The 20,214-nt window shown below is 39.9% G+C and overlaps 1 protein-coding gene across 1 annotated transcript in view; it reads right to left on the reverse strand.

The window, feature by feature from the left end:
* ASTN1 (astrotactin 1) overlaps positions 1-20,214 on the reverse strand; it is a 213,028-nt gene continuing 192,814 nt past the window's right edge. The window contains exons 19-23 of the mRNA XM_088153813.1: positions 14,965-15,116; positions 11,919-12,054; positions 9,528-9,628; positions 6,654-6,837; positions 1-5,161 (exon numbers count right to left, since the gene is read on the reverse strand). Of these exons, the coding sequence (XP_088009939.1) occupies positions 4,927-5,161; positions 6,654-6,837; positions 9,528-9,628; positions 11,919-12,054; positions 14,965-15,116 (808 nt within the window). The 3' untranslated portion in view covers positions 1-4,926. The remainder of the gene's footprint in view (positions 5,162-6,653; positions 6,838-9,527; positions 9,629-11,918; positions 12,055-14,964; positions 15,117-20,214) is intronic.

A 20,214-nucleotide genomic window follows, 5' to 3' on the forward strand; every position in this document is an offset into this window, starting at 1 on the left:
AGGGCTGAAGAAGATCAGCTATCCTTGATTTGAAACTAATCAATAGGGAAGAAGTGAGGAGGTGAAATAGCCATAACATTAGGGGAAAGTGACCAGGTAATGCTGAAATTCTTGATTTTAAGGGAAGCCAAAATGAAGCACAAACATTTAACTTAGACTTTAAAAAGTAGATTTCAGTAATGTTAGAGCATAGGATCCCATGGCAGAAAATCTAAAGGAGATCAAAATTAGGCAGGGAAGAGAGCGGAGGTTGAATTTTGACCATGTATAACTCCCCAATAGTTCAAAATGGGTAAGTTTTGGAAGCGGAGAATTATTTCAAAGTCCTGAGTATGCATTTCCTCCTAATAGTAACTGGTCTATATAAAAAATGTGGAGTCTTCCCTTTGCAAGCTCAGATGAGGTTGTAGAGTTTGAAAGCAAAGGAGGCTACAGTTTGGGGTGGGGAGAAGGGGAGATGATTGGCGTGAAAAAATAAACAGACATTGTAATTTCTCAGTCTCATAAATTACTAACAGTGCCATTTAATATTCAGTTAGATGGTCATCTGAATTTTACAGAGTGTAACAATTACTGTTTTGAAATCTTTTTAAGAATAACAATAATACTGCTGTTTCAAAACACTTCTGCCAACTGCACCCATTACTGAAGAGTAGCAAAACTTTGTGTTAGAATTCAAGCATCAAAAAAGTGGGAATTGTAGTAAATTTGGGGAGGGCGTGAAACTGATCATATTAACCGCACAACATGTAAAAGATAACTATGCTAATACACAGTACAAAATCTTGATAATAGGAAAAATTCAGTTTGATTCCATTCTTTCATCCAAAAACAATAAAAATATGGCCAAATGAAGGGCTTTTAAAACTGGTTCAATAACAGAACAATCCTATGCATTTCTACATTTGTAGGTCAGTATCCTAAATCTCCCTTTTATTTCACAACACTGTAAATATAAGTACATTAATATTTGGAACAAAATCTTGTCCAGAACATATAAGTACATTAATATTTGGAACAAAATCTTCTTGTCCAGAAGTTTCAAGAATCAGGAAGATTCCCGAAATCCTCTTAGATACCCAATTTATTTAGGTAGCTATTGCTTTCCTTTTTTATATGTGTCCAGTGGCCCAAACTAAGGGTATGATTCCAAAATATAGCACCATATCCAAGCTGGTGAAGCTTTCATCTGTCAACTGGAAAGAGAGTCTGAGACAGCACTCATCCTTTCTTACTCCTTTTTCCTCAGGCAGAGAGAAGGCAGTTAGGTCAAGGATCTCTTGTTCATAAGATGATTGAGCATAATTGCTTTGACTTTGACCAATCTGCAGCAAGTGGCGCTATTAAAAGACAAAACCAAAGCTACTACCCAGGGTAGAGTGAAACAAAATTGCGAAAGAACATGACTGAATTTTTGTTTTAATTAAAAGTACTTTCAAATTCGTGTTAAATAAAATGCAGATTTTTTAATGACATTGTGACTTCATGATAATGGCGGCAAAATTAGTGTATGTGTTTGTGTGTCTGTGTGTGTGTGTGTGTATGATAAAAACAAGGGAAACCTTCCAGTAATGCAAACATGGAACCTGCATGCAGAAGAGAGGATACAAATTTTGCAATAAGGAAATTCTAAACTGAAATATGAGCCGAATTATATTTTTCAATATAGCCAAATGGCTATAGCATTTTGGGAGCCAGGATTTGGATAGTGGATGCAAAAAGGAAAAAGCACTGGCAAAAGAAAAGTACAAGTCATGGAGTTTGGAAGGAGGAGACGCTTTTCTATTTCAAAGAGTTCTACATACACTTGAGTCACAAGTTTGGGTTCCCATGTTTAGAGGTTTTTTGCTTATTTGTTTTCCCAACTCAGTGTTCTCCAGATGCATTGGCCTATACATCTTCCTGACATTGGTGGGATCAAGCAATAAACATCTGCATCATCTGAATACAACCATCCCTTTCCCCCTCTATAACCATCAGAAAGTTTTATTCATCCGAAACTTTGTGATTTTAAACATGTTTCATTGACTAAGTCTTCTTTAAGTGCGTGAACAGCTCTATTTGAAATATTCAGTAGGGATAAGCAATTTGTTCTTATATTCAGAGCATTCAGCAGGAGACCCATTACCAGTATTTTTGACATATAAAAAAGTGAATACCTTAAGGGCTAAAATTCTGCTTTTATCCCCGCTTCCTTATTGTTTATCTTGACAAGACAGAGTAGTGCAAAGAGGGCATCTACCATCTTGGTTGGACTGCAGGCGATGGGTTCAGTATACTCCATTTGCATTCAGAATGGCAGCTGCAGAAACAAATAAAAGCATTTCCCCCTAATGATTGTTAGTGACTGGTCTCCCAGTATTACTTTCCATGGGAGGAAACCAATGTTTCCTCTTAAGTGTGGCTTTTGTCACCTCACTAGTCCTACACACAGAGCCAAATTAGATAGGAGGGCTGTGCACGCTTGAAAATGGTCAAGAAACCATGTTTTGGATCTGGCGCAAGCACAACGTCTATCTACTAGTCATTAAATCAGCCTGACATTTTTTAGGCCTCTGCATGAGCTTGAAAAAGAGTTGCCATATTTTAAGGAATCTGCTCTTAAAATTCTTCATGACTCCTTGGTTTTTAATGAACAGCCCCTGTAGGAAGTCACAACCACAAAAGGGTGCACAGGAAGGCAGTGTTCCTCAATCTCAGCAACTTCAAAATCTTAAACATGCTGGGAATTCTGGGAGGTGAACTCCACACATCTTAAAGTTGCTGAGATTGAGGAACACTGCAGTAGGGAAAAGGTGTATCCCTCTTTTTTATGCTAAAAAATTGCCTCTAATCCCAGGGTCCTTTAATGAACTAATAATTAAATGAGGAAGACTTTAAAAATGCACAATTTTCTCAGAACGTGTTCTGCTATATACTCCAAGGTAGACTCTGTTACATCTTAGAAGTACATTCAGACACTTGAAATCTGAAAGTATCTGTGGGACTAGGCAAATATTGATTGGTAGAACATATATGTACATAATTACCAATTTTAAAGTGTTTTGAAGGAAACATTAGATTTTGATGGAATGAGGGGAAATCAAAGCCTTTTGCAGTAAAGTTGCCAGATGTTTGAGGTCCCCTCATTCCTATCAGAGCCGTAACAACCAAGAGTGTGTTGCCTTTTTTTAGGAGCTGAAAACTTGGCCTACTCGATTGGAGCTCTCATCTTTTTGGGTTTCTTTTGCTACCACTGGCAAATGAAAAATTGCTGAGCTGAATTTAGCCATGCTTCATCTTATTGATTCTAGCTATGTTCCTGAAGATCATTATTACCTGGTGCAGATAAAGGTTTGTCCAGCTCATAATTTCCCTGAGAAGTTCTTGGCTCAGAATATTTGCAGAGTATGTACAGGGCAACAAGAAACCTTTAGAACTGGACAGGTAGATTTCTAGGATAACTGGATACGCTGCAAAGATATTCATCCTACTGGACACTGTCTGTCTCTAAAGCTTCCTGCTACCATCTCTTTGTGAGCATGTTCAGCAATATCCAATGTCCCACCTGGTTTAAATGACTCTTGAGAAGGTGAGAGAAACACTTGGCCACTGCAGTCAAACATAGGTGAAGCTTTTCAGCAAATCACAGTCCCGCTCAGCCAACTTTTTTCTGGTTCAGCAGTATCATCTGCAAGGAATTTTACCAGGTATTCATACATTTTGGAAATTATATATCCAATTACATATCCTGGTAATTAAATGCCGAATGTGCAGAAACTGATTGGAACTGCATAATCCAGAATGCAAAACCTTGTTCCAAATGCAGCAACCCTATTAGATGAGTTGCTTCTAATAGCAAATGAAGAATTTCTCTCTTCCTACCCCTACAACCACGGATGATCATCCACCTTGCCCTCCTCCAGATAAGTCTTTCCTCCCACTTCATGTTATTGCACTGTTTGCCATCAAGTCTTAATAACTAGTGGTGCAGGCTGGATGGCTGCATGTTAAGTTATTTCAAAATTTGTTTTAAAGTTTGCATCTAATAGCTGAAATATAAATGAGTCCCCTATCAAATAATTTCAACTTCTGTACTTTATTTTATTTGCATTTCCCAGTGGCAAAATTGAGTTTTGTTGCCCACTGGATGCTATGATTTTAGTTTCATCTGAAGCATTTGAAGCTACGGAAGCTCCTAAATGATGTTGTGGAATCTGCCATTTGGCATCTTTGCAATCTTTCATCAAATTGTAACTCTCAGTGATGCATATCCAAATGGGGACTGCAGGGGGAGATGCTCCGGCTACCCTAGAAAGATATTCAAGAGTGACATAACAAAGGAATGGCTGCTATAAAAGGAGATGAGGCAGACATCACATAAAAGAACTTTTCTCTGGAAGATATTTTGTTAATTCATTCTATGTATTTTATCCTTTCCTTTAAACATGCTTTTGTTCTTCTTCCTGTTGCTGATTTGTTTAGATCCCAAAAGAGATCCCTTATTTTGTTAGCTTTGGTTATTCTGTTCTATTTCATGCGAGTCTGTGTGTGTCCTTGTGTCAGTGGTGTATGTGTGTGGAACAGGCTGCTGTTCTAGGAGTATTTTCTAGGTGGAACACACACATGCACTAATACCTCCCCACACAAGGCTAAGAAACATCTTGGCAAAATGAGCAGAGCAGTTCCCCCATTCCAAAGAGGACATCTCCCATAACCACCACCACACTAGATATCACATCACTTGCAAATGTGGGAAAGCTTTGCACCATGTGAAATCAGCTAAGCCAACAGAAACAACATGATCTCTCTTTCTAAGCAACACTGTCATTAGAGATCTATCTGGTGTGTTGAATATCCATGTAAAAACCCCAACAACCTGCTCCTATAAACTCCCTTCTTCCACAATTCTGAGGAAGTTCTTTTGATGTATTTTCATGAGCCTGCTCAGTTGTCTTTGTCTCCATAGTCGTTGTAAAGAACACTCAGCATCTGCTCCTCGCAAGTTTTTTTCAGGTCACGACTCAGCTCCAGCCAATTGAATCCATATGGCTTGATCTCACTGTAGCGGCAGGCGAGGAATTTGAGCGTTGTGCGCTGAAGACTGATTTTGGGCTCTTGTAAAAGACTGTGGCACCAGGTACTTAGATCCCCAAGCTGGGAGAGGATAAGTCCCGCTTTTCTGCAGAAAGAAACAACGGAAGGGTAGTGGGTATGGAGATGGCATGTCCGACAGAGATAAATTATGATGAGAATCATGGACATGAGATACTGAGGGCACCCCCAACCTCTGTCTTGAACTCTGGCTCTTCAACCACACGCATACAGTAGCTGCACTGGACTGCACAAATCCAGACAGCTGCTAGATGGCAGCTGAAAGGGACAGACAATTCTGGCACTTTGCAGCCACCTAGTGGCTGATAGGCTGGTGGGACAATACATTGGCAAAAAAAGGCAGAGCACCCAGTGAGTAAAAGCACTGGCCCGAAACGCATTTTGTAGGATGGTTGGTGGCAGCTTTTCCTATACTTGGTGACATTGGTCAGGATAGGAATTTCAGCTGGGAAGATCACCGATCGTTGCCTTCGCAGCATTGCATGCTAGAGCTGCACGAACTGTGGCACAACACAGCCCCGTTCCACAGGCACGTGATTTATGTCAATGTAGTTTCCTCCCAACTCTGGAGGAAAGCATGATGATGATACATGATGATATAGGGCTATGTGGGAGCCCTATATGAGATTAGGGCTTATTTTGATTCATATCTTTGCTCCATTTGCATTTAGAATAAGGGTGGAAATCAATTTCCATCTAAAACAAAACCCAATTTATCCTAGCATTGATGCAAGAGCTACAGAGAGGGAAATTCCAAAACAATCACCTTTATTTTGCAAAGAATAACAAGAAGAGATATACAGTTTCAGATCCTTGTCTGCTCACTGAGTTTGACTCTGAAAGAGTTTAAATCTGTTTGAGATTTCATTTTCTGCAACATAAACACTGAGTTCTTTGGTGTCACAACAATTCAATTAACTGAAGCAATACAAAAACTTGTGAACCTGCTTGACCAAAGGCGAAAGTGTAATGGGTACACACTTCATGAACAAGATTTTCTCTTGCAGCAATTTGGGGAGGAAGGGAATGTCTGCCTCCAACTGGAGGGACAAATGTAATGGTGTGAAAGAGAAAAATGTTTGTAAAGAGTGAAGCAATGATCCACTCTCCTGGCTAAGCAAGAATTTGCAAATGATTTGCCCTGACAGGCACAAAGCCTGATGATCTGCCTAGAAGTAGAGGACCCTACATCTGATTTCTAAGTTTTATCTTGATCCTTTAGAGACTGCTAAAGCTGGTAAAATCATCCCTTTGGAATTGTCCTAGCTGCTTAATATCTCATCATCATTTGCCTCATAGCTAGGCGACCTGAGGTCACAGGACTGCTGGTGACCACATCCATGCAGTCCTCTTGGCAGCACTATGGAAATTGTCTCCTATTGCCGTTTTTTGTGATGTTGTAAGTGAGCCAAGTCTCCTTAGAATGGCATGTTGAGATCAACATAAATCTGAATGCACTGACTTTGACAATAATGCAATTACTTGTTCAAGACTACAACAGCAACTACAGAAATATGCTGAAACCGAAGGGAGGGGAGGGGAGGGGAGGGGCATCTTACCGAGGTCCCAGTTCATCCTCACAGCGCCAAGTGAACTCCCCAAAGCTCTCATAGTGCTGGTTGTAGTGATAGAGGACCCGGTGAAGACTTGGGGAACCCAAGTCCAGTAAGGTATTGTAGGCTGTTTGCTGCTCTTTTCCACTAGTGTAGCCATTAAAGAGGTTGTAGATTTTATCAGCTATTTCTGAATTGGGGAAAAAAGGGTGGATAAAATATGGATGTGTATAGTTTCTTTAGTGTACAGCACATATTAACAAACATTTTTTAAAATGTTTCTAGCTAATAAATGAGAAGCATTCCGTAACACCTTTGAATGAGGCTAGGTGAGCCAATCACTTTGTCTATTCATGCAAGAGTGAAGAGAAAACCTTCACCCTTGAATGGTTACATCTGGTTCTTTATCTGCAGTATAGCCCAATTTCATAACTTAATGTACCATTATACATAACGGCAAGCTGAACATTAGATGAACTCTCAGACTCCTCCTAGTCGAACTATGTTTTTCAAAGCCTAACTACAATTGATGCATAATCAGTTTTCAGCCTACCTATTCACAAGGCATCTGCTTCATTAGAATTTACTTTTGGGCCCTAATATAGTCAATTGCTGACCCTAAAATTCAGAGAGAAGCCTCCTAGAAGTTGCACTGAGGTTGGAAAATTCATAGTGCAAATTAATTCACAGATAGAATTAAAGAAAATGACAGGCGGAAGCCAAATTCTCCCTGAGGAGGTAAATATAAGTCTGGCTAACAGCAATTCAACTTGTAGAAACCTTCAGGAAAAGAACACATAATTGGAAAAGGATAACAAAGAAAAATCCTAGACAAATGATTTACTCAGATGTCCTGCCTTCACCATGTTCATGTCAGGGATCATATGATCTTTTACATTATGGAGAAAAGTCTGAAAGGGTTCATCTGTCTTCTATGGAAAGGATCTGAAGTTCCTTCCAGAACTTTCAAGTGTCCACACTGGACTTCACCATGTTCTTAAATAATGCATATTCATCCATTTCACCCCAAGCCATTTCACAGGCCACTGACAACAGGTAACTAGTTAATATGGTCTATGACTTTGCCTCATCTTGCAGTTGTGACAAGACTTTTCAAAATTGTTCAGGAAGTAGTCAGGATCTTCAACCTTCCTATATTTTGGAACTTATACTTTTCCACAGGAAATGCTGGGCCTTTGGGACTGACTGCAATAGAACATGCCCTGCTCTTCAACTTGAAAAGCAAGCACCTTGTCCTCTTCCTCCAGCTTGTATTTTTATCTTGCTTCATCTCACACACTGAGATTCCCAGGAGAATGCCAAGTAAAGGCATCATTTTGGAAAACAGATGATGTCAGCAGCAATTACTAAGCAGCTCTACTAAACAGGAAGGTAGTCCAGAGTGGGTAAACACAGGATGCTTCTGAGAGAGTTGGCTTGAGACCTCTAAGTTTCAGCCTATGGTCCTTGGCAGCCTATGAATGGTGAAGGACTGAAAGGAAAAGGCCGGAGGCATTCTAACAGGCTAAACTGGCATGTATTCCACAATACAACAAAGGGCCAACCAAAGGGCTAGAATGATTCAGGAATCTGTAAAAATTAAGGCTTCCTTTGGGAAATAGAAAGCCTGCCCTAATGACTAGAGAAGATATTCTAGGAAATTTTAAAAAACTACACAGAAACAAATCAATGGATACCGATGATGTCTATCCATAAGTTCTTTAAAAGTATTAACATATTACTCAAAATCGAGCTCAGTGCTAAAAGCTAGAAGGTAGCTAATGTGACATCATTTTTTAAATGGACTTGGAGAGATCCAGGAAATTATAGGTTGTTCAGCTTAGCATCTCTTCCAGGCAAATTGGTAAAAATGATAATCAAAGGAAAAACAACTAAGCATGTAGCACAGCAAGCCTTGCTGAAGAAAACCAGGTGGATTCTGCAAAGGTAAATCTTGCCTCAGCAGCTCAAAGGTTCTTGAGTAAACACAGGAGTTATTGAGATAAGAGGACCTGTCATTTTCTGGATCACTAACTGGTTAGGAGAAAGCAAAAAGTAGAAATAAATGGGTATTCTCAATGGAGGGAAGTAACTAAGGAGATCCTCAAGGATCTATGCAGGGATTTGTATTTTTTAATTTGAGCTGATCAAATTTGTGGATGTTACAAACTGCAGAGCTCTGGATACCTGTTGTTCTGCCCTTCCCTTCCCTTCCCTTCCCTTCCCTTCCCTTCCCTTCCCTTCCCTTCCCTTCCCTTCCCTTCCCTTCCCTTCCCTCCCCTCCCCTCCCCTCCCCTCCCCTCCCCTCCCCTCCTTTCCCTTCTTTTTGCAAGTTCCTCGACAGCTAATTCAAATGCTCATAGAATATGCTTATAATTTCTACTTCCTGAATTCACTGTACTAAACACACTTGATACCAATTTATATAAACATATTCACTTCTTCTATTAGAGCTAGAGATGAAAAGAAGTAGATTGTTTCTGCATAAACAATACAGAAGCATTGGTCTCTTCTCTTTAAAAAAAAATATTCTCCCAAAGGAATGGACTATTTCTTCCTATTCAAAGAATTCAACGTTTGTTTTCATAATTTTGTCACGTATGTAAAAGCAATTGGCTCTATTGCCTTGTGATATCTTCAAATTCCCTATATATATCACTAGATACAGAAAAGCAAACATTTTCAAGTATAGACTTTTTTAAAAGTAATCACATAACATTCAATATATCTCTAATATTCATGGGTGGCAGAATAAGCCTGTCACCTGAAAAATGATGTATTTAAAATAAGCCACTATTCTTATAAACGACAGCTTTTTTTTTTTTTTTTGGCCTACTGATGGAATCTTGTGCCTTGCTTGCAAACTTATATAGTTACTACCTTGGGCCTTGACATCATCCACGACTGGACAAGGAGTCTTCACTGTCACATCGCTTGACCTTGAACGTCTTCCTGTGTTATCCACACCCCAAAGCGTGAACCTGGAAATAGAACAGATAATATAACCTGATGTATGTTATAAAGAACCAACTGGATTATCACCTAGATTCCCTTAGAATTAATGCACCTATTTTATTTTATCATATTTCAAAAGTCCTATCCCACCCTTCTGTCACCTTTTTGGACTTCAAACCAGGTAGGAACTCACTTGAAAACAGTACAAAATGTCATAGCAAAGAATTTAAAATATTGGTTGGATCCATAAAATTTGCATAAATCTATTAATGGCACTTAATTCATTATGCAAACCTTGTCCACTGGATTAATTGAATGTAACCCCAAACACTCAAGCATGTAAATCTGCAAAGCTATTAAACTAAAGCTGATCAATATTCACAGACAAAGGCCCAGGAGAACACAAGTAGGATAATGTTAACCTCACAACTAAAAGATATCTGTATCCGTGTTTGAAAAAGATGTCTGCGTAAGCATTCTACAGTGGGATGCTAGTGCAGAAGAAATAAGAACATCAGCCAATAACTTCTCTCGCCTCTGAATGAAGGGAACTTGAAACAGTACTTGGATAATTATTTCAGCAGGGGATGGGTTCATGTGGGAAAATACAGTCTTTTCAATGATTCAACTGGCAGTTGGGCTTCCTGAATAATTCATTTTACCGTCTGAGGTTGTCTGACATTCTGCTGTTGACCCTCCCACCTATCAAGATGGGCAGTATCCCTCCACCAGTCAAGTTATTTTGATCCCTGAGGCAGAAATTCACACATCTCCCCCACTTTTTAGTTTCAACATTCAAAAATAATGTAATAGCTAACTCTCTGTTGCCTTTATGTAAGATTAAAAATCTGCTACTTATGGAACAGTCCCACATTGTCTAATGGTATGGCCAGCTTGTGTAATTCTTCAGAAGTGGGGAGCATGTGTAATTTACTGTATTTTTATACTGCTTTTATTGTATTTTAACTAATATTTATTTGCTGTTTTATTGTAAACCACCCAGACTCACTTCCTCGTGAGATGGGTGGTGTCTAAATTCAAAATATAAATACATACATACATACATACATACATAAGTACTCTTTCATACAGTTGAGGGTCAAAAGTAGGCTCAACCCCAATCAGTCATCCTTTTAGATCTACTACCTGAAGCAAAGGATTCATTCTGCCTCATAAATGGACTAGCTTCATATAGGTTCCCTGTTCTCTTTAGGGCAGTGTTGTCCAAACTTGGCCACTTTAAGATGAGTGGACTTCAACTCCCAGAATTCCTGGAATTCTGGGAGTTGAAGTCCACTCATCTTAAAGTGGCCAAGTTTGGACAACACTACTTTAGGGTCACCATATGGAAGGGAAGCAGTGGAGATTCCAAGACTCTCTTTGTTAGGTAAAAATTGGCAAACAACAATTTGCCACCTCATTATTTTTAAATTTGTCAAACTACATATATCCCTGAAACTATATGATGTTGATAAAAAGAGAAAATGAATGATACTGTTCCTCAGTGGTGCCCATGAGGTGGGGGTTAAAAAGAAAATCAAGATGGCAGTCACAGCAGTATAATCAAATCCCTGCCTCTTTGAATGTATGGGTGATCTTGATGCACTTATCAAAGGGGTGGGACCTGGACTGCCATCTTGACTTTTTTGTCTCCCCCCACCACACACACACACACGCACCTTTTCTTTTCTTACCTCTTCGTAATTTTCCAAGCTGGACTGGTAGCTTGGGCACCAATGTCAGCCTGGAAAAATACAGAATTGAAAAGCCAGTTGGAAAGACTACCCCTTGGTCTGCCTTTACAAGGCTGAGATTGCTGCATTTCTACCTTCAAAGGAAAGAAAAAAGTGCATGGTGGGGAGGGTAGAGATTTTGTGGGAAGAAATCAGTTGTGTGCCTGTGGGCACTGCAGGATACCAGCAAAAGACAATCTTCACATTCATATCTATAGTAATTTGAGATTATTTCACTGTTTGTTGCTAGTTCTGTTTTTCTAGTTCTTTGTAATTGTCATTTTAGTCACAAGTTCCCATCTATTTTTTACAATCTGAAAAACAATAACCCTGCAGCCTGCTCCTGTGTAACCCCCCATGGCAAAGCTGCAAGCTAGATAAATCTCTAAGGGCTTCTATTGCTCATTCTTAAGACCTTAAAACACTCTGCTGACAAAATAAGCAAAGATTCATACCTGAGCTCCTGTTCAAAACAAAGCTCATGAAGAGTCGCTCCCCCCGCCAGCTTATAAAGTGTGCTGGAAGTCATTATTTTATCAGTTGAAAGAGTGCAAAAAAGTCTACTATTGGCATTGTAACTCACATGTACATAGTGTCAGATTCCAGACAACGAATGATCAAGGAAATGGTTGTAGATAACTTGTCGGGCACCTGGGCCGGCATCGCACAGGGTGATTTGGCTCCAGAGATGATGTCATCGACAAAACTCAGCACCGTCTCTAGGGAAACAGGCAACCCAGCCATTATGTGATAAAACTGGTAGAAAAAGATGCAAGGACACAAAGGAAAGTGGGGGAAGGAAAGCCGCGTTAATCTACCATAGTCAAAAATCAGGAGGACTCTGAGAGTGCCTTTTATGACTAAACATTTATATTAAAAAACGTAAGCTTTTGTCAGCATATGAAGACATGAGCTACAGCTTATGAAAGCTTACGTCTTTTACTGAAAAGTGTTAGTTGTAAAAGATGCTGCCAGACTCCTCTGATTCTGGGGAAAAGGAAGTGTGACCGTGAGCTGATAGTCAAATAGTGTTTGATACTGGCATTGTACATATTATTGAACTATTTCATTTTTTTCTGCCCAATTTAATGGGTATTTGGGATGACATTTCTCCTTGGATCCTTCATTCTTTCTTATCTAACTCCCAAAGGGATGACAAGATGCTTGCCTTTTATCTTCTCTGTGTAGATGCCTCCTCTAGTTTTAGCTTATGGCAACTTCAGCCCAGTCTCACATTCTCACAGTTCACAGGGCAACTAATCCCAAAACATGGGTGCTGCAACCATGAGGGCCCTAACTCAGATTTATTTATTTATTGGAATGATTTATATGGCCACCCATATTACAGCAGTGACTCAGGTACCAAATTAAAACAGCAACAAGCCCACAGTCCAAACCACAAAGTCCAAGGTTAAAACAATAATCCCAAGTTATACAAAAACAACTTTAACCAACACAGCTCACCTAACCCTCTGACCCAAATGCCTGGGGTAACAGCCAGGTCTTCAGTGCCTTCCGAAAGGCTGGCAGGTCATCTAGATTTCTGGAGGGATGCTGTTCCACAGGAAAAATGCTGCCACAGAGAAGGCATGACTCCTGGGTCCAATAAGATGACATTATTTGATGGAAGGGACCTAGATCATGCCCTTCCTGCTAGCTTTGGTGGGCGGGCAGAAACAATGGGAGACACGTGGTCAGGCAAATGGCATGGCCCTAAAATATGTACAACTTTAGGAGGGATAAACTATACCTTGAATTGCACCTGGAAGTCCACAGGAAAGCAGTGCAACTTGCAGAGCACTGGGGTTACATGGGCATAATGAAAACTGCCAAAACTGCCCATGCTGCTGCATTCTGGACCAGCTGTAGATTCTGAATGCTCTTCAAGGGCAGCCTCGCATAAAGCACATTCCCATAATCCAAGGAGAAGGTGACTAAGCATGAGTTACTGTAAGCAAAGCCTCCTTTGCTTATGGTGCAAAGTCCAGGAATGGGTGCAATTGGTGCACAAGATGTACCTGTGCAAAAGCCTCTGTAGCCATGGCTTCCACCTGTTCTTTGTGCAGAAGCCCTGAGTCCAGGAGAACCCTCAGACTGTGCACCAAGTCTGAATGGGAAGTGCACCCCCAGGCAGAGTTCAAGATGGAAAATCTCCAGATCAGGGGGAGGGGAGGCTTTAAAACCCATAGCCATTCAGTCTTGCCAGGGTTGAGGTCTTCACCATCCAGACCTCCCCAGCCTCCTGGCACTGAAAAAGAACCTTGATGGCATCACTTGGTTGACCCAGGTCAGAGAGATACAACTGAGTATCATCAGTGTACTGAAGATACTGCACCTTGTGCCAACAGATGACCTCACACAGCAGCTTTATGTACATATTAAAAAGGAGTGGAGAGAGAGTAGAACCCTGGGGCACCCCACAAAGTAAAGGCCTTGGAATCAATCCCTTCCCCACCAACATTTCTCTTATGAGAAGTGGCAACCCTTAGAATACTCAAATTCCAAATCATTTGGGACTTTGAAGTTCAGATCAGCACTTAGAACATGAACACAAATAAGGGCCCATTACTATATCCACTGGTATTATGTGTCTTGAAAACAGGGATCTTATTAGCAGTCTTAGTGCTTTCAGTTTGTACCAACTGAACTTTCAATCTGGATCTAAGTCTATAATTTGTGCTACATTCAGGTCAGAATAGTTTCAAGCAGTATCATCTGCAGAATGGAATGCAAACTGGAAATGTTGGGATATGCTGAAAATTTCTTCACTATTTCCTACATAAAGTAAAAGAGTGTATTCATTTGGATTAGTCTACCGGGCAGCGTGGAGAAGATAAAATGGTGCCAGAAAAATACTTCATCACAAGCATTCCAATGAGCTATACTCCAAGAACATTTTATAATCTGATGTGGGTTCCCTTGAATTTGCCTTCAAATTCTTCAGATGTTTGCCTATAGAGAAGCATCACATTTATCTTGACATGTGCTTCACGTGAACAGCAGGAGGAAGGTGACTTTAGTGAATGTAGGACAAAAGATATTATCATTATGTATAGTATGAAATACAGTGTTTAAGGATGTGTCCAGTTTTCTGACCATCTGCTATATTGTACTAAAGTAAGGACTGTTATTCTAGTTTGCTTTTTTTTTTTTGACATACCTTATTTTCTTATTTTCCAGAATAATTACAACTTTATTGTAACATTTATACTTTGTTATTGAAATCATAGATACAGGTATGAGAAAAGAGTCTGCATCATCCTTAGCTTATATTTAGCTCCCTGATAAGCAGTAAGATTTAAAATGAGATGGACATTTGAAGAAAGAAAGGGAAAGGGAAAGGGAAAGGGAAAGGGAAAGGGAAAGGGAAAGGGAAAGGGTAAGGGAAAGGGAAAGGGAAAAGAAAAGAAAAGAAAAGAAAAAAAGAAAAGAAAAAGCAAGAGCTTGAATATGTCAGTAGTTTATTTCCTTTACGCTGTATCTTAAGGCCAACATGCAAATTGGACAGAATTTTATTTTAATTAAATGACTTAACTGGAGCTGTTCTAGAAACATCTTAATTTAGTAACCAATTTCTCTTAGGTTATTTCTGGGTTTTGATCATCATCATAAGGATCAGCTGCACTCACCAGTTTCCACCTTCGAATGGTCTAAGCGGTCAGTGATCTTCTCCTGGCGGATGAGGTAATCAACAATCTGCACCCCAATTGGTGGCTCTGAGTGCTCCCACTCCAGCACCACCAAAGAACTGCTAGGCTCATGAACTGTGGACAACCTTAGCCTGCAAGGACAGGAGTATGAAACAGAGGTCAGGTGAAGAGCTTGACAGGAAAAGCAGTTTAGATTTATTTTGGGACAAGTCATGCCTATACAGAAGGAAGGGACTTCATTTAACCAGGATAAAACTGGACTGCTAATATTTAATCTAGAAAGGAGTGCAGAGTGGTGTTTAAATTGACCATGGGCAAAGGCTGGTAAAAGCACATTGCATGGTGCAAACTGACATTATTCAAGCAATGACAGACTATTAAAATACATTTAGAACATTTCTGGTAAGAGGCATGTCTAATAGCTTGTTTCAGCATGTAGAGAGAGTTTCTTTTCTAAATTGATTAATTTCAGCTGACTTCAACTGATTGTGGATAGATTAACCCACAATCAATTTCATGGAGTTTTGACGCACAAGTGGAAATTTGAAACATCTTATAATGCCATCTAAAATCTTTTCCATTGTTGAACTTTGATGCTCTTTTATAATAGCAGTAATTTATCAATACTGTGTAGTTAATATTCAACTTTAGCTTGAGCCACCAGCAAATCTGTTTTTCAAAACAAACTTTGCCTTTGGGGAAGCACTTAGCACATTCTCCAGAATTCTTCCAAATTAGGCGGCATTTGAGTAGAATAGCTGTCGCAAATTAATGTGAGTCAAGATTTATCTTTTCCAGTTTAATTCTCCCTGCCTGGCTGCCCTACAACTGAAAAAGGGCACAGTGACCCATTTAAACAATTACCTAGCTCACCCTCTTTTCTTCTTATTAAAATGATGTCTCCTGGCTTTTGATCCATGTTTGTTCTCAGCTTTTATGGAGCAACCATTTTTTGTTCATCATGTTTGGAATGCTGGATTATACCAACAAACACATGCATTTTTTTCATGGAACCTCTAAATAAGTAGCTTTGACTTAAGCTCCAATAATATGTTCCTACCCAAACTCATCTGCAATCACACTTGTTACAAGTCATGAAAGTGGTAGTTCAAGTACTGGGGGCACCAGATTTAACACTACTCTGATATGGCAACAATGAAATTATTTGTCTACAAAGCACCCCAGATTATATACATTGCTTTTGCTCCAACAAACTCATATAGTTTCTTTATAACAATTTTAGTATGGTAGTGCAGTTCAACTGTGGTTTAGGATTGGGAAGACTCAGATTCAAGTCTGCTCTCTACCATAGAAGCTCATGGGGTGATTTGGGGTCAGTCACGAACTCTCAGCACATCTACCTCCAAGATTATTGTGGGAAAATATTGAAGAATGGAGGGTTGAAACTGCATAAGGAGCACTGAGTTTAACAAGAGAATGGGGAGAAGCTTCCAACACCGTGTTTGCATTGAGAAAGCAAACTCGATGTGATAAGCCCCCTTCCTCCTTCCTTTTAATTCAACACTTCAGTGCAAGCACTGACTTTCAGGGAGAAGAAAAAAATCCTACTTTTCCTTGTCCCCATAAACTCAGTGCTCCTGGTGCAAGGGCTGATTTTAAAGGAAGAAGGAAAGTGTGTGTGTCTGTGTGGGGTGGGGTGCTCCCTCCACAAAGTTCTTGCTGCCCTGATGCGAATGCATTTTGGGAGAGTCTTTCAGTTCAGGCAGGGATCTGAATATGTCACTTTTCCTACCAGAACCAAAAATCTGTTTTGATCCTTCTTCTCATGCTAAATTATGGGGCAATCCAGATCTCAGGATTAAACCAGTTTTATGGAAGATCTGGACAGATGCTGGGATCTTTACATTTGATCAACTAGTGAATAATAATCAGAAGGTTTTGTTTTGTTTTTTCATTTTCTATGTTTAAAAAAGAAGAGCCAGTTTTGTGTAGTGGTTAAGGCATCAGGCTAGAAACCAGAAGACCATGAGTTCAGCCCTAGGAAAGGCAATGCAAACCACCTCCGAAAAACCTTGCCAAGAAAACTGCAGGGACTTGTCTAGGCAGTTGCCAGGAGTCAAAACCTGACCCGAAGGCATCAAAAAAAAGTTTAAAAATAAAAGCCATTTGTCAGTTGTCATCCATTACAAGTATTTACAGTTACAACATTAATTGACATCTCAATTTGGACCAGTGACATTTTCAGCCTCAGAGACACCTAAGCTATTAGACAGAATCATTAAATCCTATGAGATCAAAAAGCCCACAACCAGTCTTTATGAATACCTGTAATCAATAAAACAATTCCATAGGCAAATTTAAAAGAATGAATGGAATAAGGAATCGGAGCCCCCCCATTTTGCTGCAACAGTAGGAAAATATTTTAACCTCAATGCCAAAACTCTCATTATAACTTAGATTATGGCTTATACAACAAACAGTATTTCAGATTTATCAGACCCCCCTGCATTTGTACAGAAAGGCAATGAGGAAATCATTTTATCCAGTGGTGATGAGCTTCTGGGCTAATAGGCCATGGTGTAATTATTTGTTATCCTGTTGCTGGTGAAACATCAGGACACCATATAATTACACCACGGCCTATTAGCCCAGAAGCTCATCACCACTGGATTGAAGCTGGCCATGAAAGCCTGCATTGATATACAGTAAATCATTGTGTTGTTGAAGAAGCAACCACAGTAATACTTAATGTTTTTGCAATATCCTAAAGTTACTATGTTCTGGGAAGAAATAATTACATATACTGATTATAAAACAAAGTTTAATATTTTTGGATGCACACACACTTTTGAAAGACATAGCTTTTACATGGAAACCCACAGCTGGACAGTGGAAATGGACTCTCCCAGCCCTTATTACTGCCAAAAGATTAGTTCTTCAACATTGGAAAGATAAATTTAGGGGGCTAATTACTTAGTGGATTGTAGACCTGATGTTGCTTGCATGCTATGAACAAGTTGTTGATAGACATAGATTATGCATGGCCAATTACAATGAAATATAGCTGTCTTTTGCTGAAACTGTTATATTAAAAAAGTTCCTTTATACAGCTCTATAAATATATGAGAATCCCTTAAATATACAATTCATTTTGTTATCATTGCAGTGTTTTTTAAATCTTGTTCTTTTGTTATTGTTTGTATTTTCTTCTCTCTCTCTCTGTTCTGTTTTATATTAAAATAAAATAAAGCTATTCCTAGCAGAGCCAGGGAAAAAAAGGAGAGAACATTTTGGCTTTAGGGCAAGGATCTGCAGCAGCCAAAACAGAAATGGCAACAGAGGGCAACTGAAGCACTGTAAATCATGGATTTCCCTCAGTCTCTGTCTCCATGTGAATCAGAATTGTTACATTTCCCCACAGAAATTAGTCTTCTGCCAGTTCTCTTGGATCTGGCTTCAGCCTGCTTAAGCAGCAGGATGGCATCAAGATAAAGGCTCCATTGTGAGGATGCATCCCCCACAAGCAGTAAGAAGGTCTTCTCAGCACCAGGGCAAGGATGGTGGGTAGTTAAGCCCTTAGAGTGCAAAGTCTAAGACTGGGCTGCAAGTGAGGGTGTTCTTGATTCATATTCTGACTGACCAGCAGGACCTTTGTGTCATCTGTATTAAGCACCCAGCTCTTTTTCTTTCTCGTGTTCATGACAGATATAAAAAATCATGGAAGGACTTGAACAGCATGCTTGAATTTCAAACCCGGAAGATTTTAGCCTCAAGCAGAAAGTTATTATCCTGACCCCAGATTTACCCACTGAAAAAGAAGTAGCCCTAGAATACCAATTTCTCAATCTAACTTGGCTGAGTTACTGCACAAGTACTTTAGTCACCACCAGAACTACCAGAAATGTTAGATCTGTTCTCCAACAGTGTCAAGTTTTTTAAACATACAATTTGTCTGGGATATAATCTTCATTCCAATAATATTTTTGCTGTATAAGATTCAAAAAATGCCAAGGTACTATTCAACCTTAGGAAAGTCAAGTGTGCTCCAGACTCTGGCATTCGCTCTGCAAAACACATTCCTCACAGACCCCACTGTGACTCTTTAGAGCAGTGTTGTCCAAACTTGGCCACTTTAAGATGAGTGGACTTCAACTCCCAGAATTCCCCAGCCAGCATGGCTGGCTGGGGAATTCTGGGAGTTGAAGTCCACTCATCTTAAAGTGGCCAAGTTTGGACAACACTGCTTTAGAGAATGGTCCCCACTGTTTTGTGAGCAAAGTCAATGGCAGAGTCCCTACTTTTCATGCAGAAGGTTCCAAGTTGAAGCTGTGGCCACACTGATACAGACTTCATAGTGGAATCCTCAACAGCTGCTGTAAGTCACAAAACTGAGTTAGATGGATTAGGGTTTGAATAAAGCATTTTCTATGTTCCTACATGTGACTGAATGATATTTGTAGAAGAAAAATAGAGTGGTCTGTTGTTCTAGTCTATCCTGCAGCTCTTCCATTCCTTGGGGAAAAAACCCCCCTGCAACAATCCATAATGACTTAATTAAAATGCTGCTACTACTGCTACAATTATTCCACTCACCCATGCAAGCATGTATGGGCATTACAGCTGACAACCGCTATGTGAATAGCTACTGCTAATCAGCTATTTATTTCAGTTGCATGTCTGTACTTCTGAACTTGGTCAGAATCTCCTATTTGGATTACAACTACCAGAATTCCCAGCAAGCACGGGCCAAATCATCCCTTTGATGGTTTACAGCTTCGTCTACAGCACCAGGAGAGATCATTTAGCAGCATCTGGAACATCACATGTGCACCCATGCTCCAAAGCAAATATGAAGTACTGCAGACTTTAGATGATTGACAGCAGAATAGCGCATCTTGTATACTTATTTATTTATCAAATTTGTCACCGCCCATCTCATGAAACGACTCTGTGTGGTTTACAACATGATAAAAATTCACTAAAATACAACATAAAAACAATCCTAAAAATAAATAAATTCCGAGAAGATAGAAAAGTGGCAAATAATTCCAGGGAGCATCATCAGGGGAGTAACCACCCTCAGGGGCGGGTAGAGCCCATATCTCCCCATGCACACTGACAGAGCCAGGTCTTTAAATCTTTTCAGAAAGCAGGGAGGGTAGGGGCCCTCCACACCTCTGGGGGGAGAATACTCCAAAGGGCGGGGGCAACGGCAGAGAAGGCTGTCCTCCTGGGCCCTGCCAGCTGACATTCCCTTGCTGACGGGAT

This window comes from Python bivittatus, unplaced genomic scaffold, assembly GCF_059951505.1.
Source record: "Python bivittatus isolate LINGU-HERP-01145 unplaced genomic scaffold, Pbiv_v1 ctg000700_np1212, whole genome shotgun sequence".
Lineage (NCBI taxonomy): Eukaryota > Metazoa > Chordata > Lepidosauria > Squamata > Pythonidae > Python > Python bivittatus.